This window comes from Dermacentor variabilis, chromosome 6, assembly GCF_050947875.1.
Source record: "Dermacentor variabilis isolate Ectoservices chromosome 6, ASM5094787v1, whole genome shotgun sequence".
NCBI lineage: Eukaryota > Metazoa > Arthropoda > Arachnida > Ixodida > Ixodidae > Dermacentor > Dermacentor variabilis.
The window spans coordinates 159,275,019-159,297,112 of record NC_134573.1 but is presented as its reverse complement, the minus strand read 5'-3'; the positions used below and the strand labels follow the sequence as shown (position 1 = coordinate 159,297,112).

General features: G+C 43.0%; 2 protein-coding genes across 6 annotated transcripts in view; one reads left to right on the top strand and one right to left on the bottom strand.

Annotated features, from left to right (window-relative positions):
* PlexA (plexin A) overlaps nucleotides 1-14,451 on the top strand; it is a 350,566-nt gene extending 336,115 nt beyond the window's left edge. For all 5 annotated transcript variants that reach the window (XM_075696438.1, XM_075696437.1, XM_075696441.1 and 2 more), the window contains 10 exons: nucleotides 194-512; nucleotides 1,365-1,468; nucleotides 1,987-2,083; nucleotides 4,705-4,802; nucleotides 4,918-5,007; nucleotides 6,246-6,415; nucleotides 7,088-7,300; nucleotides 8,248-8,323; nucleotides 8,460-8,534; nucleotides 9,058-14,451. In XM_075696438.1, coding sequence (XP_075552553.1) covers nucleotides 194-512; nucleotides 1,365-1,468; nucleotides 1,987-2,083; nucleotides 4,705-4,802; nucleotides 4,918-5,007; nucleotides 6,246-6,415; nucleotides 7,088-7,300; nucleotides 8,248-8,323; nucleotides 8,460-8,534; nucleotides 9,058-9,159 — 1,344 coding nt within the window. In that variant the 3' untranslated portion in view covers nucleotides 9,160-14,451. The remainder of the gene's footprint in view (nucleotides 1-193; nucleotides 513-1,364; nucleotides 1,469-1,986; nucleotides 2,084-4,704; nucleotides 4,803-4,917; nucleotides 5,008-6,245; nucleotides 6,416-7,087; nucleotides 7,301-8,247; nucleotides 8,324-8,459; nucleotides 8,535-9,057) is intronic.
* Nucleotides 14,452-15,830: 1,379 nt separating this feature from the next.
* On the bottom strand, nucleotides 15,831-17,063 carry LOC142585574 (pyridoxal phosphate homeostasis protein). The gene has a single exon (XM_075696436.1). The coding sequence runs from the start codon at nucleotides 16,694-16,696 to the stop codon at nucleotides 15,950-15,952; it is 747 nt and encodes a 248-aa protein (XP_075552551.1). The 5' UTR covers nucleotides 16,697-17,063; the 3' UTR covers nucleotides 15,831-15,949.
* Nucleotides 17,064-22,094: the final 5,031 nt, after the last annotated feature.

Below are 22,094 nucleotides of genomic sequence, written 5' to 3'. Positions count from 1 at the left end.
TGTATTTTCTTACATATTACATTTGCTTTGGCTTTTGGCTTATGCAAACTGAACATTATTATTATGCCAGTCCACGCCACACATTCCCGGGAAATTGCGAAATCGTTCTCCATTCACAATTTCACATATTTTTGTGTAGAAATGCATCAACTGCATGGCACTGCGAGTACCGTGCTTCCTTTCCTCAATGCAGGAGTGCGCTGGAGAGCCGCTGTTTGTGCTCTACCGCGCCATCAAGCAACAGGTGGACAAGGGCCCAGTGGACGCCATCACAAGCGAAGCACGTTACTCCCTCTCGGAAGAGAAGCTCATCCGGCAGTCTATCGACTACAAAAGCATGACAGCCTACGTCTCGATAGCACAGCTGAGCTACGAGCTTGGGGAGAACAACGAGACGCCTGTGAAGGTCCTCGACTGTGACACTGTGTCCCAGGTCAAGGACAAAGGACTGGACGCCATATACAAGAACATGCCTTCCTCCCAGCGACCAAGCAAGGATGACCTGGACTTGGGTGCGTGCCCCTCTGGGTGACCATTTCTGTCATTGAATGTTATCATTATGATCCCAAATGTTTGAAAGTAAATGACAAATTTGGGGAGACCCCAGCTTTTGGCAGCTGTTTATTATAGACAGTGAACTTATAACATTGCTGTCCGCATTCAGAAGGAATGAGTATCACTTATTCCTCCTTTTATCTTGTTTGCTTCCAAACATTTGACATCATTAGGGTAATCATTATAAACAGCAAACAGCTACTAGTTTCGCTTATTCCTCCTCATTTCTGGTTTACAACGATTATGTGCACCATAGCATGACATGGCAAGGGGTCAGAGCTGTACTACCTTTATTGTTTAGTGAAGGTGAGAACCTCGCACATCACTGTGGTGGCTGTTGTGGCGGGTGCTTTCAAGGCATGGACAGGAAGCAGACAGCATCAGCACCAAGTTCCACCAACTCAGCTGTTCGCTCTAGAGATGTCAATTCCTTCCTCTTGTGGGCTTTCTAACCAAAGCACTAGACCTTGGAACCATAGTCACTGTGCTGGCAGTTTTCTGTGAGAATTTCTGGTGTCTGCGCTTCTGCCAATGCAGGCCCACATGAAAAAAGATGCAAATTGCCGGTTCACCAATGCTGCTGACAGTCGTATGTTCTGTTCACTTTGTTTCTTACGTTGCTCCTTCGCCATGCAGTGAGCCGTTCATGCGGTTCATTTGGCCCATTTGCAAAAAAATCAGCAGATGTGTGTACAACTGGGAACTGCTGGCCGTGCGTTAGCACATTCTTTTTCATGAGCACATTGATTTTGGCAGTTTAACATTTAGGCATAACACAAAGTCATGCTTGTGGTGCTTTCTGTTTGCAGAATGGAGAACGGGCAATTCGGGGCGCCTGATCTTATCGGATGAAGACCCAACCACCAAGACTGAAGGAGAATGGAAGAGGATGAACACCTTGGCCCACTACAGGGTTAGCAAATTGTTCTTTATAATTAAAGCTGTACAAACTATGATAATTAGATTTGTTTGTACATGAAAGAGTTTGTATGCTCTCACTATCAAAGTATCTACAATGACTAGTGAGTAGGGGTTAGTGCTCAGGCAGGGCAAAGCAAACACGAATAAGACATGGCTAACTAGAATTCATCTGGTGATATAAAGGCATGACACTGCCATGAAGCCACACCCTAAGGCGAAATTTGCGTATATCTCGCACCTGATTTTACTGTTAAACTTTTAAAATTTTTGGCACCGTTATATGCCCAAAAATACAGTAGTAGTGCAAAATTAAGTTTTGGAGTTATTTCTCACAAAAAGTGTTCCACTTTGTACTTTTTTTAATCTGTTTCATTTGTCCACGATAGTATTCTGTGTTAAGCAACATCTTTTGTATGCAGGTCATTTACAAAGCTTCCCATTGCCAGTTGTGTTCGCGACATTGTTGTTGTGCAGTTATGGCTGATGGCTTTGCATTTGTTTTCTTAACAGGTGAATGATGGGGCGAACCTGACCCTGGTTCCCAAGCAGTCATCCATGTACAACCTTTCCATCATGTCCGAGAAGATGGAGAAGTCTCACAAATATGGTCAGTCTATACTGTGGCTGTTATCACTCTCCATTTCAGTTCATCTTCTCATTTTGAGGCAGATATAATATTATTATTTTTGTGTGTACCTCTCCGATATGAAGCCCCATATATTTTTTTTTTTCTTTTTTGTGTTCATTAGGTTTTTTCTTCTTTTTTTTTTCTACATAAAGAAGCATGGACAAGGCCATGTACACCAAAGCTTTGATCATGCTTTTGCTGGTAAAGTCAAAAAAGGCATTGTTTGAATAAGTGATCTTGTACTTAGAAGAGCTCTTGTTCTATGATTCCACTAGTCACCATGATTCTACTAGTCCTTGCCACTTGGCTTAGGCTTAAGGCCTCCATGAGCAAAGTTACAAGGCTGGTCACATCATGAGTTTCTTGGTGATTCTTATTATTATTTATTTTGTTTAGCTGTAGAAGCATGGGAAGGTAGGAAAGTATATTTGCTGTATTTTGAGGCTTGCACACAAGTATCAAAATACTGCAAGAACCAATCTTCAGGAAGACAAGCATGTTTCTGAAGCCATAGGTCTGCATATTTATAGTAGCTTATAGGGATTATGTTATGTGGGAGATTTGACAGTATTGTATCTCCCTAGCATGTATTGCACCCAATGTCTTACCGTTCTCTAATACCCCTTCCTTTGCACAGCTTAAGCCGATTTGTCATAAACATAAATATAAACAAAACTGAGGTGTCCAACCACACCCGCTATTGTCCAACAATACTTGCTATTCTTCCTGTTAAGTGAAAGCTTTATCTCGGGGCCTTTTATCTAAATACATGGGCAAGGAGAAATCATTTTCTCGCCAACCACTGAACCATATTTGATGAGGTTTGTTTCATTTATAAGGAAAAGTTCAAATCTAGTGACTGTTGCAAGCATTTATTTCTTATTCAGGCAGTCAATGTTTTCCATTAAAGGGCCCCTCACCAGGCCCCATAGCAAATTTTGGTTATACGCTGGAAGTTGCTACCTGCCCTCTAGGGAGCGTTCTGGCACAAAACTTTTTCAAATCAACTCATTAATAGCCAAGATAGAAATATTTCAGGGCTGCAAACCCATGATTTCAGCAGGCAAGCTCCACTGCCAAGTGAGACACTCTCTCCACTTGCCCCGCCTAGCCGCCACAAGCGAAATTCCTTCCCTGCTTTCTCCCATACCGGACCTCGACGATCACGGGGTGCATAAGTCACGGTCCCTGCCTTCATGTAGTTTTTTCTCCTTGCATTTTTGCCGTGCAGCGCACTTCAGCTGATGGTCTCTCACACGAGCTGTTGCATTTGTCTCGTTTCGCGCAACGCACGATTTTGCATGCTGTGCACGAGAACACCTGACTAGCAGTATAAGTCAGTGCTGCACGAATACTGAAGCAGACACAAGCGGTTCATAGAGCATGATCTCGTGCTCGAACACAGTAGAAAATGACATAGTTTCGATGTCTGTGCGCGCGACTGCACGACGTGGGAACAAGCAGACGAAACAGAAGTACATCTCTCTTGATGCGGTGCAAAGTAAAATAAAAACATGCAGGCATTCGGTTTGTGTGTTTTAATATTTCTCTAAGCTTTAATTTGTCTATTCAAGCAACATATTTCACAAATAACAGATGCCTAGAATAATTCTCGAAGTCGCGTGTCACCACGAGTGATGTCACAGCAAATACGTATACTTAAGCGCACTAGCACGTGTATGTCATCCTCCGGCTTGGAGTGCAGCAGCCGCAAGGAGAAGGGAAAATGGCATTCGGTTTGAAATTTCAGATCTTTCTGCGGCACGCAGTGATGTAATACTTTGCAGACAAGGCCGTTATCACCCATTGTATGCTCTGTGCTTGTCAGCTCAAAATGGCCGGACCTGGTAAGGGTCCCTTTAAGAATAGTAAAAAATTGCAAATCTTCAGAAATCAAAACTATAGAGTTTAGAACTCCGTAACTCGGCAATCAAAAATGATATCACAATTCTGTAAATTTCATCTAATAGTACACATAAAGCAGACAAAATTGATGTTATACATGGCTCTTAAATCCACCACTAATATGTGAGTATGACTTTTGCAACACCCTTAAACATTGTAACAAATTCACGTAAGATATAAATTAATATTTCAAATGTGTCTGCTTTGGATGTCATACCGGATGAAGTTTACAGATCTGCAATATTTGTTCTTGGTGCAAAGTTATGGATTTGTAAACTTTTATTTATTCTTCTATTTATATTTATTCTTCTATTTATAAACTTCTATTTTATTTTTATTTTTTTTCTTAGAGACAGATTTTTGGCAATTCTCATAAGGAATTTATGGCTCTAAATCAAAATTTCACTTCACGCAGTCGCTAGAATGTAGCTTTCTCTCTCAAGTGCAACAAATTTCATTGAAATCAACTCAGGGGTAATCTTGGAAAAGTGTTTCTGCCATTTATGTGTATATTTGAATAGGCAGCATCGGAGTTAGGCTCGAGCAAAAGCTTCCTCGTAAGGACTACCACAACTGGCAGCGATAGGCTGCGGAAAATTCCTGCGGAATTGGTGTGGTGTATCAACATGGCGCAAGAAAACTTTGTGAATTCCTTGGCCAGCAAGCTGACAACATTTTTTTCCCGCTTGAAACAGAGACCCTGAACTTCTCTCTGAAGACGAGCCCGCCACTTAGCCGGGCAACTTCTCCACTGAACCATGATCCGGAGACCGGTTACAAGTACTGGCACTTGGTGAGCACCTTTCTTACCCTTCCTTCTGCGTATTGCATCACTCGGAAAGTTCACGTTACTTTGCCAACACATGTAGTCACATGACACTAATTTTCTCCCCCATCACACAATGCAGGTGAAGCATCATGACAGTGAGAACAAGGAAGGGGAGCGTGGAAACAAGATGGTCTCTGAGATCTACCTCACCAGGCTACTGGCCACAAAGGTATGGTGGTATAGTAGCTAGGTTCTCTTTTAGTTTTGGTGTAAGTTCTGAATGTACGCTTCTGGGGTAAGAAGTAATAAAACAGAACACCAAAAGAAAGGCATTTATATGGTAGAGTACACTTACAAAGCTCTCATTTAATTTTCTCTGTGGAAAACAAAGAATTGCTTTCACAAAAGAAAGTGAAGACTAAACTCCTTCTTTTTGTAGTATTGTGTATACCAGTTACAGGTTTGAAAACATTACTGTCACATTACAGATTTCAATATATTTTCATGTACATTTGGGTGCCTCTCTGCAAGACAGAAAGTTCACAGAAACTTGCAGGGGCAGTATTTTCTCAATTTATTCATCAGCATCAGCATTATTATTATTATTATTATTATTATTATTATTGTTGTTGTTGTTGTTGTTGTTGTTGTTGTTGTTGTTGTTGTTGTTGTTGTTGTACTCTCAGGGCCCATTGGGCATTGTAGAGTGGGTAGGTAGAATGCATTTCATTTTCCATTCTTTTTATCGTTTGTCATCACGCCGCCTATATCACTGGGATTGGCTACTTGGAAGAGATGGGTAACAAAAGAATGGAAAATTTAATGGGGATGTTACAAGACATGAGCCCAGCATGAGCCTTTGTTTAATTTCAAATATGATGTAATTGTTTTCGTTCCAGAAAGCGATTGACTAGCCTGTAGCAAACAAGTATCTGGTGGGACAATTTTAAGTTGTCTTTTTCTTTTGCGTCCTTTCTTGCATGTGATACTTCTGCTTACAACAGGACTACCTTTATATAATTCCTGAGGAGTTGTCTGCCAACCTCGCTGAAACATTTTCTTTCTTTTTTTCTAATGTCTACTTAAACTAAGCTCTTTTCATGTTTTTTATTCTCTCTGAGGGACAGGTCTTGTTATTTCTGTGCAGCATTCAGCAGCTGCACTTTTTAACTACTTTAAGCCCTTGTCCATTTCATTGTATTAAGATACTTTTTACCTAAAATGCTTTCACCAGAAGGCAGGACAGAAGCATGCAAGCTGCCTACTAGCGAGTCCAGACAAGCTCACAGCTTATAAGGGAAACGCATCATGGACAAGCTAGGCTAATCCATAAATATTAAAAGTGTTAAAATAGCTTTCATGACTTTAAAGAAGAGATAAAGGAAGCAAACTGGTTTGAATCTATACTCAGCAGCGATTGATGCTGATGTTCACATGTGTGAATACTTTTTTTTTTCTCTCTTCTAGGGCACCCTGCAGAAGTTTGTGGATGACTTGTTTGAGACGATCTTCAGCACGGCCCACCGCGGCAGTGCCTTGCCACTGGCGATCAAGTACATGTTTGACTTCCTGGATGACCAGGCGCTGCAGCACGGCATTACCGACCCCGAGGTGGTTCACACGTGGAAGTCCAACAGGTCCGTCTGTTGTCACGACCTGCCTGTAGTCGGGCATGCAAAGAATGCCGAGATACAGTTTATAGTTCTTTAAATTTGAAACAGGCATGTCTTTGGCTGTAGTTATACAGGTTCTATAAATTTTGACACATTACATTTCATGGATCACTAGTGGGTGAATATTTGTAATAAACGAAGGTTGCCACTTGGTGTGTAAGAAGCCGGAGTGATTTTTGTGACAGGAGCATGACACACAGAAACACACTGTGTTACAATGAACTCCTGAGCATAGTTAAGCATTAAGTGTAGCGGCATCTTTATGTGGCAACCAGTGCATTGCAGCCTGGAACACTTAAAGAGAGGGGGACAGTCCAAAGAGTTTTGTGTCATGTCAAAATCAGCAGCATTTGTGCAGTCCACAATGGTAGTATGCATTGCAGGCCCAAAGTTGTAGTTTCTTCCCATCATAGCTACCGCTTAAGATACCACTTGGGCTATAAATGCATATTTAATTGTATCAGTCGTATCGCACAGGCAGTTCTTGCGCGCACACCTGCTTTTAATGTGTAAGTATTAGAATTTGGTATATAGTATGGCAACCCAGAGTTATGTGAGCTTCCAAATGTTAGTATTACCTGCTTGGTTTTGAAGATAAGCGCAGCCATTGAGTCCACTTCTTCTTTCACTTTGCAGCCTTCCCCTGCGGTTCTGGGTGAACTTGATCAAGAACCCCAACTTTGTGTTTGACATAGTCAAGTCCAACATAGTGGACTCATGCCTGTCAGTGGTGGCACAGACTTTCATGGATGCCTGCTCAACATCTGACCACCGGCTGGGCAAGGACTCCCCTAGCAGCAAGCTGCTGTATGCCAAGGACATTCCCATATACAAGGACTGGGTTGAGAGGTATTTGCACATGCTCGCACATTTTCATTGTTGAACCGGTCGGGCTGTTCTGACTTAATCATTTAGTAGACGCGTGCACAAGCTTTGTTTGCTGAACATGCCTGCATTAGTGAAAATTTTTGGAGTGGCACGGTATATGTATTGGCTTTCTAAGGTGGTGTTGCTTAGAGGGAAGCTTTGCCTAGAAAATTTCTGTCAAAACACATCGAAACATAGAATTTTCTTTGATCAGCATTCTCTGAGCTGATTATGATGAGGTTTGTTGTGTTTAAAAGACAAAGCTCAAACCAAATTTTTTATTTGGACCAATTTTTTTTTTCATACATTAATAAAAGCTAACAAACAATAAGAAAAAGTATGAAGTCTGGGACTCCAGTGAAAACAGGTATAGCAATATTGTGAAATTAATGAATTGAGATGTCTAAGGGCAGGCAAATTTTATATTATTCACACTGCTCTGCATAATATGGGTAATATTATAGGACTTTTGAAATGCAGTAATTAATTTAACTGTTTCACGTGAACTGTAAACTAGTGAAATGCTTCAGATGCTCCAATTTAGTTTACATAAACATATCCGTTTTCTTTTTCCTTGCTTGCTTTTTTTTTAAGTTGTGCTAACTTAGAGCTTCAATTTTCTTTTTTTGACAACCTTTGCGAAAGAATTCACTTCCTAAGTCAAAATTTTGCTTTCAGCAGTAAGTATAATTTCACAACTTTTCTTTAATGCAGTTAATTTAATCTAAATTAATCAAATAGTTTACCCAGGGCAAGCATTTCAGTGTTCCAGGTGCACTTGAATAGGACAGGGAAGCCAAGTTGGCTTTGAGCTAATGCTTCCTTTTTTAACTAAAGTATAGAGCCTGCTTTGTGGTCCATCACAAATTTGCTTTCCTCTTGGATTTATGTTACTTGTCTTTAATGTGGCTTTTCTTAATATGTTACAGGTATTATCAAGACATCAAAATGATGCCAGCCATCAGCGATCAAGACATGAATGCCATGCTGGCAGAAGAATCTAGGGTACGTTGAATGTCACATTTACACCCATCCTGCCTACTTTTTTAGCATTTGTATATAGACAGACAGACAAAGAACTTTATTGACAATAGGGCAGCTCTAATTGTAATGCTTCCTTTGTTTCTTGCTTTCTTTGCAGCTTCACGCTCATGAGTTCAACACAAATGTGGCTCTGCACGAGTTGTACAAGTATGCCTACAAGTACACAGATCAAGTAAGTGATCTTGTTTAAATATTTCGCTCTTACCACTGTTTTGTGTTTGCTCAGATTTCACAGCAAGATTACTTCTATGGTCCTGATCATTTAGTATGTCACTCGGAACTGTTACTTGCCTGGTTTATCAAGGAAAACATTTTTGAATTTGCCTTTGTCTGTGCCCCTTGTGGTGTCCACATTGCACCTGTCAGCAAGAGATGGAAATCAACACCATGCTTTGCCATGCTGCAGGCACCACCGGAAGCGACCAGGTCACGTTACAGCTGCCATGTTTTGTCAGATATCACTTATGGTGAACGGCTCAGACAAAGGCAGCATCAAATTTTTTTCTTGGCAAGCCAGGGCGAGGAACAGTGCCGAGTGTTATATTGAACGGTCAGGTCCATAAAATACCAAGGCTCTGCTAAACCTCTCTGTTCACTTTTGCAAATTATCACTGTGCATTTGCGTTCACTTTGCTCTGAACAGAAAGTGGTACACCTTGGATTTAACCTGTCAAATTTGCATGTTTGCCGCGCAGTTGTTGCAGACCTTAGAGGAAGACGAATTCTCCCAGAAGAACAAGCTGGCTCGGAAGCTGAGCCAGGTGAATGCCATAATGAACGGGGAGTCGGAAGCATGACGGTTGCACTGGCACTCGGTGGACGTGTGACGCGAGCAAGGACCTCATCAAGCACCTCCTCTCTCCACGGCGCACGCGCCTGCGCGTGTGCTTGCGACTTGGTGTTCGACAGGCAACCTGCGTTCCCGCTGCGGCGGCGCTTTTTGGTTTCTCCCGGTCCCTCCTCCGGCAAGCGTCTGGAGACGGTGTGTGTCAACCCTCCACTGAATGCCACGCAACATCGCCCCCACCACTTCCCCCGCCCCTCACGTTCTACTTTGTGCGTTCCCCTGAGCCCTCCCTTAGGTCACTCTCGCCCCTCTCGTCTCAACCTTCTCTACACAAGGGCCACAAGGCACAGAGTGGTTCTCTCGCCTCCTCCAATGACATCATCCATTCCTTGTGTTGTGGTTCCCGTGCCAGATGATGTGTGTGAGCCATGCCATGGCCGGGGGTATCAAGTGACACTGGCTAGCCCCAACATGGGAGCGAGAGTAAACTGCAGTCTTGACGATGTGGTGCAACTTGGCATATAAGTAACAGTGAATGTTCTGAAGGTCACTGTATTGTCTTACTGTATGTATTATACTTTGTGTGGTTGCAGCTCTCCACGCCGGCTGTATTCTGCCTACAGGCTTACTGCAGGGGCCCTTATAAAGTGCCTATTTTCACTTCTAGAGGTAGCGGTTGTGCTGGTATTGATATTTTTTGTTCCTTTTGATTAGGTCTTCAGGTAGTATCAATAGGAGTTAACCTCACGGGAACTGCAGTACAGGGCATTGTGTCACAACATGTTTAATATGACGTGTGGTGCTGCAGTTGCCTGTAAGTTCCTCCCATAAATTTTATACTCTGATCAATCCTACCTTCCAAAGTGGCTAGCCAGAACTGTGCAATCAAAACTAGCATGATTGTTACTTTTAAATGTGAAAACTCACATCTTTATAAACATTACCTTGATAAGAGTGCTTGCGCACTCTTATGCAATGAAGTCTAGGGTTTGACAAAAACTCGTCTGGCGAGGAAAGAACATGGCTGAAACAATAAGACGTAATGCGCTTGCGTACAACGCAGGGAAGGGGTCCCGTGTCCGGTTTATCGCGTTAGTAGTAGATTGTATGCAGAATGATTCAAGGAGCAATAGGGATGATAATTTTTTCTCTCTTTCGATGATAGAAGCCGAATGCCAGTTAATACTGTGTCCAGTCTTTTCGAGATGCTCTGCTAAGGCGCTGGAAACCATGTATCCTTTGGCTACATCACTGCAGTGCTGCTGTAGCCGTCTTTTAAAGTTCCCCGTCTCACCTATGTAGCACGCCTGGCAGTCCTGGCAAGCTAAAACAAGCAAGCTAGAACAACAACCTCTCTGAGTCAAAGGCCGCCTCGAAAAAGGAAAATTTCCGGGCGTCATCTACAAAATTCCGTGCCAGGACTGCCAGACGTGCTATGTAGGCGAGACAGGGAACTTTAAAAGAAGGCTACAGTAGCGCAGCAGTGATGTAGCCAAAGGACACATGGTTTCCAGCGCCCTGGCAGAGCATCACGAAAAGACTGGACACAGTATTAACTAGCATTCGGCTTCTATCATCAAAAGAGAGAAAAAATTATCATTCTGATAGCTCCTTGAATCATTATGCATACAATCTACTACGAACACAATAAACCGGACATGGGGACCCCACCCTTGGTTGTACGCAAGCGCATTACGTCTTCCGACGCATATATAATAAAGACCATCATGCATTCGTTCATTGGGAACAAGGCACCCGTATTGGGCGCCGAAACATCAATCCGTGGTTTTGAATTTTTTCAGTTGGCGAGTGTACGTTTATTCAGCCACACTCTTATGCAATGATTGTGCATGATTGCAATGTTGTGCAATGATTGAGACACAAATTAGCAGGTCAGAGCCATACATCACAAAATTGAGATGGTACCCTGAACCTCTACTTGCCTTCTTGTCATCAGTGCCCTCTGGCAGTTGGCTTTTCTTACACTTAAGCAAATCATGCTCTGTCCGAGTGGCAAGGAGAAGGCCTAATGTGTTACATGTGTCACATGTGTTACATTTTGCTGCATTTGATAATGCACTCGTGTCGAAGTTGTAAGGGCCTGTGATCTTTACCACGAATTATGGGCCTTACATTTGGCATTAAGCAGCTTAGTGCTCAGCTGCAATTTCCACAAAGTATTCTATTGACAGGACAAAGATTACGCGAGTTCTAAAGCCATTTCAAGGCTTCTTGGTTTAGGAAGATGCAATGAGTGCTTTCTTTGCATATACCTGCCATCTTTCTTTACCAGATGTCCACATTGAGCACAGTGCTGATTTAGTAGCCTGTAACTTTTGTGGAACAGCTGCTGACTGTCTTGACTGCCCATGCTGGTTGCATAATGATTCTGTACCATGTGCTGAAGTTGGTGTAGTGACAATAGTATTGACCAAAGTGAGCTATGTCGTCAGAACTGCGTTTTTCTCTCGGTCCTACCTGTCTCGTCAGAGAAAAAGGAACTCGTTTTTCTAATATTGCTTTGACGCGGCAATACACAGTGCTCTGAATTTTTTGAGTGACACAAGGTGAAAGGCTGCCTATAGAAACAGCAGTGTTAAATTTTATTTTTTGTTATTGCTTTTAATTGTCGTCATTGTGCCACTTAGATTTCTTATTACTTAAGTTCACTTTGCATGTCTTTTAGAAAGAATATGGTGCTCTTTCGAGTGCTGTATTGTGAGTGTCTGCGTTCTAACACCATAGAAGACAAGTGACGTTCACAGGCCAAGTTAATTTCTTTATCATAATTTTCATTATCTTTACCATTTTCCTTCAACAATCATCAAAAAATAATTCACCCAAGTAATGCAAGCTGTGATTGCATGAGCAGGGTTGTTTTAGGTTAATTAACAATACTGCCAAACATTGTGGCCTCTGACCTACTTTAATATTAAGGTACACGTGATCTTAATTTTGTTTCATTTTAGTTCTTTAAAGCTGATTTTGTGCCTAGTACATTGTGGAAGGACATATTGTAATATCTTTTTTTCTTGCGTCTTACAATGTGGCCTTCAGTTTTCAGATTGTAATTGAGGAATACTTAACATTGTTGCATCCGAGTAGCCTTGTGACTCAAAAACACGCTGTGAATCTCTGTTGGGAAGAAATATCTTGTCTCAAGACTTGTGCGTGTTGAGTGTGTGTCAATTGCCCCTCAACACTACTGTGGATATGACGTCTGTTAGACCTACATATCAGCACCTGCAAGGCTCAGCCAACTTCTCATTGTGTGCGGACCTTGCCTTACAAGGCCACTCGACTGAGCGTGTGTTGTGTGCGTGTGTGTGATGCATGCTCACCTTGCCGAAGAATGCCACGGAATTGACAGCATCGTCGTCTGGTTCTCGGAAGCCAGAAGACACTCTTTGGAAGAGGAGAGAACTGCTACAAGACTGTTCTGGAAAACTGTGTCAACTAGTGCTGCGCGCTCTCGCGAGACAAAAAACAAAACAAAAAACTTGAGTGTTATGTGTGTGTGTGCGTGTGTGCGTGTGTGTGTGCGTGTGTGTGTGCGCGCGCGTGTATGAGTGAAGTTGAGATGATGAAAGCTGGACTTCTCTGTGTGCTCTGCTCACTAGGCTAACAAACAAACAAAAAGAACTGCAAAGGTGCTGTTGAAAAAGCTCCTTTTGCCTGCTCATTGGCAAAAGGAAAATAGCCAGGGATGGGCATAAAGCATAAGATACATACTTTCTCATCCGCACTCATTTTAAGTCACGAGTGCAGTTAGTGGCGAGGTTAGCTGTGTTGGAGAGCTGCTTACTGAAGTATTTAAAAAAAAAAATATCCCCACTACCAGTGTTTACCATTTGGTTAACCTATAGAGCTCTCATAACTGGCATTTACTCACTTACGCAGACAGTAAAAGATTAACAGGGGATGTTCCACTCATGAGTATTTTAAGGTAATCTTGATTTCCGGATGTAAAAGTGTTGAAACATCCGGTCGTTCATTTATTTTCTTTTTTAATCTTTTAATTTTAGTTTATCGGACTCTTGCAATGTCAGTCAATTAGTAATCACTCAAGGGTTGTCATGCCTGATAAAGTGTTCAGGGAGTTTTCTTGTTTCCTATTTTACAATGGAGTCTGCATTTTGTTCCTTTCTGGTCTGGTGAGGATGCCTTCAGTTTATGATGTTAGAAAAACAGGCCCTGTTGCGGACCTAGTAGATGCCTCATTTCTTAGCACCAAGGCCCTGTGTAGTATTCTATTTCCTGCATGCGAAGCAAATCTTAACAAGTGTTTTTTTAAGGAGCTCTTGCTACACAAAAGCTTTGTTCCAAAAGACTTCGGCCATAAATGCATAATGCCGGCAGCTTGCCAGATGGCTGCTCTGCGTATGTGGCATAAAGAGATTGCCCTTTGATGAGCTAGACTAAGCGTAATAACGGCGGCAGTCTACTCCTTTTTGTGTTCACAGTCATAACGCTTTCATTCCCCATCAGCACAGGTGGCACCAGTATCCATTGTTCAATCAAAAAGACATCAACTTAGCCATGTGCCAAGATGTAACGCTTAAATGACTGTCACCGAAGGCATTCTTGACCGAAGCCCTCTTCATTCAGAGAGGTCAGGCAGCCTTTCTGTTCGCGACAGTAACTTGTACATGCCTTGCTTTCTTTCTTTGTTTTTTTCGCTGCTTTGTTTTTCTACGGTAAGTCACACCCTGTAACTTTGTCACAACGGTGTTTCTCCATCTTCCAAAGCAATCCCCCCCACCCCCCCCCCCCAAATCCCTCTATCCAATAATTGTCTTGATGCTGCTGCACTACCTAGGCAGGCACTTACTGTGGAGCCAACAGGGCACGGAGCGGCTGCGTTTTGCGAGCCCCGCTTTTTGTACATAGCCACTTGCACCCATTTCCGACTGTGTCGTTTTTGAATCTATGTGATGTGTGTATGTATGTTCTGCGGACCTCTGGAGATACTGTTTTCAGCCGCCAAGAATATATGACAAGAAGTTATGTTGCTCTCTCTCTTTCTCTCTCCTACCACGTTTCATGTGAGTGTGCATGCGTGTGCGAGAATGTGTACCCATTGTGTGATGTGAGCGATCAGTCGCACTTGTACACAAAAAAAAAACGAAGGATGGACTTGTGTGCTAAGGCTAAGGTGTGAAAACAAAGCAACCAGACTTTTGTACAAGAAACTCACTTTGTAACATATTTATAGCATACATATTTTTATTATGGTATTGGTTTAGAGAATTCACTATCTTGCTCAAGTGATTTCTTTCATTAAAACAGTGTATGAAAAACAGCTGTGCGTTTACTGTTCTCTCTCAAATGCAAGTCATTAAAGGCTGGGTCAGTTCTTTTTTTTTTCTCTGGAACATTTTATTATTTGGCTTGAACAGTGACTGCTTCACTCACCAGCATGCGTGCACGCAGGAACCTGCACAGGAGAGGTGCACATCACCACATTGCTTCAGTAAATAGATTTTTGTTCCATTATCTCAAACAGAATGAGTTATATAGGTAGCTAATAAGTTCTATAAATTTATGTAATATAGGAAAGTAACAAGTTTGATACTTATTCTGAAGTTAATTGTATATCTCTGGACTGTCGGTGTGGATGTTTCTGGGTCCAACTGTTTTGAAGTGCTGCATTATTCAAGGTGGCATCAGACTAGTCGACTCCAGGGAACAAACACTGCGCTCGGCAATCAAACTTTTGGTGAAGAAAGATTGAAATCTCATTGAGTCATTGTCCACTTTTGTGTTATTAGAGAACAGTTTATAGAATTTGCATGATTTGCTGGTGTAAACGCTTTCTTAAAAGATTGCTGCATCCTCACTGGTGAAGGATGTGACTGCAAAGGTAATGTGCGTTTTACTAGCAGAGCTTTGGGGCTGCAGGGATGTGTACAAGTTCTTGGAAAAAGGAAATGCAAAGCACTTCTACAAATTTTTTTTCATGCTTAATTCACGTTTCATTCCACATCATTCGTCGGAGGCAACAACATGGTACAGTATTACTTCATGTAGCAGTCTACATTGAACAGTTATTGGATAGTTCAATTGCCCCACTTATGCTCTTGACTCCCTACTGAGTTCAAACTTTTTGGTTCTTTGAAGCTGCATTTTTGAGGAAAGAGAGAGTAAAACATCTTTATTATTAGTATTTGAATTGCGAGAGCAGTGTGGGAAATTTGTGTGCATATATAATATATATATATATATATATATATATATATATATATATATATATATATATATATATATATATATATATTTTAAGCACTTTCTTGATGGCTCACAAATCGGGAAACAAGAGTGCTGTGGCAATGGAATAAAGATGCTTGTATATCGATGAGAAATGTATGCTACAGTAGCAGGGGATTACGTTTTAAAAGATGCATGTCTTTAAAAAAGATCCAGTCTAGATATTTCGCATACAACCTTTCACGTGTGTGGCCCCTTTTGCAGTTGCAAACCAAACAATTTTACACATAACTGGGGTAACAGCCTTGCCTCGTGGAAGAGGACTCGAAATAAGGGCGAAATTATTTGGTCTGTGTGCTTGCGTTAGTAAAGGAAACTGCCATATTTTTTTCCCTCTCTTGGAATGTTGCTCATGTACTTACATGCCAGCTTCAGGATAAAATCCTAAAGACGGAGAAATTCAAGAGAAGGCAATACCGTGCACGAAGCGCATCATTTATTGTTGAAGGGGTAACAACCAAAGTGATACTTGTCACAGCCACAAGAAGGGACCAGAGGCACAATTCTTCCCGCTATTGTTCTGTTTTTGGCGTCTACGTTTTAGGAGCATATTCTCGGTGCCCGAAGATGGTGCTGCCTACACGAACATTCGTGCTTCCCATCCGAATGGCCTCCTCAAAGTCGGCAGACATACCCATGCTAAGCTCAACATCTGATGCACTGAATTCAAACTCTTTGCAGAGTTCCTCTTTACATTTGGCTAAGCACACGAAGTCTGGATTTGGACCACTGCTCTTGTCGTACTCGGCCATGCCAATTGTCATTAGACCAGCGAACTTTAGACTCGGGCATTCTCCAACAATAAACTTGACAAGTTGGCTCGCGTCTTTCGGTTCGATGCCGTTTTTCTGCTCCTCGCCACTTGTGTTCACCTGAACCAAGACGTTCAGGGGAGAATGACCGCTCGCAGCCCAAGCCGCGTTAAGGGCATGAGCAGTTTTCTGCGATTCCAAAGTCTCCACCATGAACAAGTTTGGTATCTTTGGGAGTTTTGGCACCTTGTTGCTCTGCAGGCGGCCGATGAAATGCCATTTGATTTCCGGACAGTCGCGCAGTATTTCGGCACTGTTTGCTTTTTCTAATAGCTCTTGCATGTAGTTTTCACCAAAATGTCTTTGGCCTTCGTTGTAAGCAGCAATCACGAGCTCCTTGGGCTTCGTTTTGCTCACGGCTACAAGGCGTGGTGCTGGGCCACCTAAGCCCGCAGAGGCCGCCGCTATTTTCTCGCGCACGAGATGCAATGCTTTGGGAATGTCCACTTCACTCATGATCCTTCGCATAAGTGCAGAGATTTCAGAACAATTCCATTCACCTTCCGAGCACACAACACGCACGCCACAAGAACAGTCACTGAGTAAAATAGCCCGGAGATAACACGACGCACTGCGGTTCCGAGACCACAGCCGCTACACACTCAGCTACACGTTCATCCGGCCCACACGATTGGAGCACACCTGCTGAATCAACTGGAGTTACCGCCAACATCTGCGTGCACCGCGGTCGAGACATCACGAAATACGAGTCGGGTTTCGTGCATGGTTGCGTGTGTTGACTGGCAGTTGTTTCACGGTTGTTCAGCTAAAATACAGCCTTCGAGATCCGAAGCAGGCGAAAGCCAGTAGGTTGGCGTAAAGCATAGAGTTTGACAAACTCTATGGCGTAAAGCCACTACTTCAGTGGGGCGCCAGTGGCGCTAGTGAACCGCTAGTATTGAAGCGCCACTGTCACAAGCGACGCAGCGAACTGCGATGCCTCCACATCCCTCTCCTTTTCCATACTCCGTACCAATGCCTCCTTTATTACAATTATATATGCCCGCCGCGTTGCTCGCTTTCCCATTGTAGCGGCGGTTCCCTTAGTTCAGCATAAATTCCGTGAGGCGGCGCTTGTTGCCTTTTCAACTTCTGGCGGATGTGGCAGCGACAGCTGAATGCTTCCGCCGGCGCGTTATATGCGCGGGCGTCTGTTAGCGAGCGTTAGTGCGGGCCTCCGAGACGGTGACAGATGCCATGGTAATCTCAGAGGCCACAGCACGTGATCCAAGTTGCAGGCTGGATGGATGGATAGAAGGTAGGAGCGTCCCCTTTGAAACGGGGCGATGAATGTTGCCACCATGCTCCGATTTTTATTTTGCCTTTTATTTTTATCTGTGTTGTGTGTTATTGAATTTCTCGATTTTCTTTAAATACGTCTTCCTACCCTTTTAACCTTATGTCACCTCTCTGCTTTTGTGCCACCAATCCACCAATCGCCTTTTGCTAATTTCCACCACATATTTATTTACATGACTATTATTATCTCTGAACCCTAGGCCCTCAGGAAGGGTGACTGAGGCCGCATCGACATCGGGCTTGATACCATCACATTTTAGTATGAGGCGTTCCATTGTTTCTACATATTTACCACACACAGTACATTAAACATTCGTTAAATTTTTTTATAGCTCCGCGTTCTAAGGCATCCTGATCTAGCTTCAAAGAGTAGGGCACTGCCTCTTGAGTTATCATAAAACGCTTCCTTCCTGATCTGCTGTTTCCAGTATCGATACAGTTCCACACTATGCTTCTTTTCCATTGAATTTATCCAATTTTTACCTTCCGCGTTTTTAACCTGTCGTTTAATGCTCTGTCTTTCTTCGTCCTCGTGTCTGGCATACATACTGGTTAGCTTCCTAGTTCTTTTCCGCCATTGTGATTCAACGCTCTTTCTGTATAGGTATTTGAACACCTTAGCTGCCCACCTGTTATCGTCCAATTTCCTCAGATGTTTTTCGTATAGGATTTTACTGTGAGCTTCCCATGCTTCGAACGATGCCCAGCCCATGTCCCCCTGTACTGCTTCGTTTGTGGTTTTCCCGTGGGCACCTAGTGCTAACCTTCCCACAGATCTCTGATTTACTTCTAGTCTCGACTGAACCTCTGCCCTTAAACACAGGAGCGCATTCCCTAAAGTAAGCCCCGGCGCCATTACTCCCTTCCAAATATCTCTCAGTACCTCATACCTGTTGTACCCCCACAATGCCCTATGTTTCATTATCCCGGCATCTCTTCGCCCTTTTGCTATGAGAGACTGTTCGTGCTTTTCCGTGTACATCTGCCCTTTGTTTATCCATATCCTGAGATATTTGTATTCGGCCACTCGGGGTATTCATGGCCTTGTATTGTAAGCTCCTGATCAGTGCTATCGTTGAAAAACATCCCACCGGACTTAGCTGCATTAAAACTGAAACCTAAACTGTTTCCTTCGTCTCCACAGTAATTAACCAGAGTTTGCAAATCTTCCTGGCTATCTGCTAACAGTACAATATCGTCCGCATACATTAAACACGGTAGTCGTTGCTCAACAACCTTTTCGACTAATCTGTACGACAGATTATACCCTAGATTGCTTCGTTGTAACCTTCTTTCCACGCTTATCATATAAAGCATGAACAGCAGCGGTGATAGAGGACAACCTTGCCTTAATCCTTTGTGAACCTCAACAGTTGTCGTACTCTTAATTCCTTCCCATGTTATCTCAACATTATTTTCTCGATATAGTTCCTCTAGAAAATCAATTAGCTCATGACCGATACCTTCAGCTTTTAATATGTACCACAGGAGTTCTCTGTTCACGTTGTCGTATGCACCACTTATGTCCAGGAAGGCTAAATACAGAGGTCTATTTTCCGCCTTAGCTATTTCTATACACTGGGTAAGCACGAACAGGCTATCATCTAAGCGCCTACCACTTCTGAACCCGTTCTGAAGTTCTCCGAGTATTCTGTTACTTTCTACCCATGACTGCACTTTTAATTTCACCGCCTGCATCGCGAGCCTATATATAACTGATGTTATCGTAATTGGTCGGAATGATTTTATGTTCTTCTTATCACCCTTCCCTTTATAAATCGTATTCATTTTACTCTGTTTCCAGCTGTGCGGAATTTGCTTATTTGTTATGACTGCCTCCAATGCTTTTATCAGCGTTTCCTTGCTTCTTGGGCCAAGTTCATTAATTATCTTGATTGGAATTTCGTCTATACCCGCGGACGGGCATTTTGGAACATTTGCTTCCGCCTTTTTCCAGTCAAGATTGGTCAGTTCTAAGCTGTTTTCTATTATGCTATTCTGTGTTGCTCCCTCATTTGGGGCGATTAACCTATTGTCTTTCCTAAATGACTCTGCTATAACTGAACCAATGTAGTTCACAGCGTCATCTCCCTCTAAACAATTTCCTTCGGCATCGTGAATCTGTTCCTGTTTTCTGTGATTAGCTTTACCCAGCCAGCTTATATGGTTCCAGAATTTTCTTGACCCCCCTTTAGTTGCATCGCGAACTTCAGCCAGCCAGCGGTCAGAGGACTGCTTTATTTTAGCCTGGACGAGGACCTGCACTTGTTGTTTCTTTTGTCGATAATATTCCCATTTTTGGCCTATTTCCTCTTTAGATAACTGCGCCCTTTTTGCTTCTCTGTGTTCCCGAGATGCCCACCGTCGTTGTTCGATGGCCTCTCTAATTTCCTTATTCCACCAACTTTGTGGCTTCCTCTTTCCTCTCCAGCGGTTTACTCCTTTTACTTCTTTTATTTTTGTACTAATGAGTAGTTCTAACTGATTATAATCCCACCTTTCCATGGGATGTTTCTCTATTGCTTCCTCTATGCCAGCCGCTATTTGCGCTATTTGTCCGTCATTTAATTTTGCGTACTTTTTTTTACTTCCCTGCATTTCTCTTTTGAGTAGGGCTCCCAACTGTAGACTTATACGCTTATGATCACTTCCGAGGCTGTACTTCGCCTCTTCGTCTATTTCCATTATTGCGAGCTTGCTATACCACCCCTGCGACATTAAGCAGTAGTCAATGGTCGTTTGTCTGTTACGGGGCTCCCACGTGATTTGTCTCTCACACTTAGTTTCTCTATTTACTATAACTAGGTTGCGTCGCTCACAGAAGTCTAGCATCAACTTCCCATTACAATCTGTGTATCCATCCAGGTCCTTGATGTGGCCATTCATGTCACCAAGCAGACAAATATCGACACCTTCTCAGACACTTAACTAGATCTTTGTTCTCTTGCCTGCATTTGTCCCCTGTCCCTAAATAAACTACTCCTAGCCATGTCTTTTTACCGGCAATTGTACCTGATACCTAGACATGTTCTTTGCAAGTTAACTTTATTCTTTGCCAATTTGTTCCTTGATGTATCAGCATACCTACTCCTCCTCCCTTCCTCTCCGTTGTTGTTCTATTGCTCCCTTCCCAGACGTAGCCTTCAATAAACGGTGGGTCTTCTAGATCCCTGAGATGTGTTTCGCATTGCGCGTATACACCTACTTCTTCGTCCTTTAACTGCTGTTCTATTTCTAACCACCTCGCTCTCTTTCTACCGCCTTGCATGTTTATGTACCTGATCCTGGTGTTAAATTTCTTTGTAGTTTTCTTCCTGGACCTCCTAGTGCACATTTTATTGGCGTCAGCCTCTATTGTTGCACTTTCTACACTGTTTCTACCTACCCCTACACCCTGAGGCGCAGTGGACCTCCTAAAAAAGCTACTGCCCGACCTGCCAGGCGCCAGCCGATCTCGGCTCCTAGCCTTCCATTAAAGTGGATGCCATCTCGTGTAAAGCCTCCGCCAAAGCCTGCTCTATTCACTTCTCTGTTTATGTCTGCCACTTCAAATCCTTTCTCCTGGCTTAGTTTTCTTATATCACGATTAACAGCCACAACGTCCTTGGCAATTGCTCCGTTCCTTCCTTGCACCTCCGGCACTGTGCATACCACGATCTGGACTTGCTGTGCTATCGCCCTTAAATCGTCAACTCCCCTCCGCTAATATTTCCACTACTTTTGCGGCTTCACCATTCAGGACATCATTTAGCCCTGCCGCTACCACTACCAAATTGCGCTCTGCAACATTCTCAGAAAGCTCGCTTTTTGTTTCTCTCAGTACTGCGTCCATTGTCCTGTCTGGGAACGTCCCGACTGCTACCTGCTTATCACCCTTTGCGCGCTCCATTAGAGCTCTTTTGCGCCTCCTCATATTTGAATCACCACCGATAAGTACTAGGGCATTCTTTCACTCCCTCCTAACTTCCAGGTTATGCTTATCATTGGCTATGAGCTCATTCCTTGGGGTTAGCTTGTTCCCCTCCTCTCCTCGCGCTCGCTGGCGCGTTTGCCATGAGAGGCGCTCGTTGCCTTTTCGCGGAGACGAGAAAAGGAAAAGGGCACGGAACCGAGTTCACCGGGCAACGCGGCAGGCATCTAGTAAAGGAGGCATTGTCCGTACTTTGCCAAAGCTGTTGGTGCGCCTTGATTCAATCTAGTTCAATAAGCGTGCAGATAAAAAAAATGAGGAAAGAAAGAAAGAGAAAGAAATGAAACGGAGGAGGCAGATATAACGCAATTTGGTGGAATCGAAGTTAGAAGAAGCAATTTGTGAAAGCGTTTGAATTAATTTATTTCTACGGCGTCGTCGGCAAGAAAACAATGCCAGTATTTCAAGGTGCGCACAAAAAATATTGTTACGTAGGAAGACGCAGACGAAAAGCTATGTACAAGTATATTCACAAGAAAATACGCTGCGCTTGGCCAAGATGCAACAGCCCGCGCTAGCTTCTAATCGTCGTCGTCGTCTTCTTACTGCTCGGCTCTTAGTCATTGGAAATACTATCCCGTAGCAATATATATATAT

Coding starts and splice junctions, on each gene's coding strand:
- LOC142585574 (XM_075696436.1), bottom strand. CDS start 16,696: ATGCGAAGGATCATGAGTGAAGTGGACATTCCCAAAGCATTGCATCTC.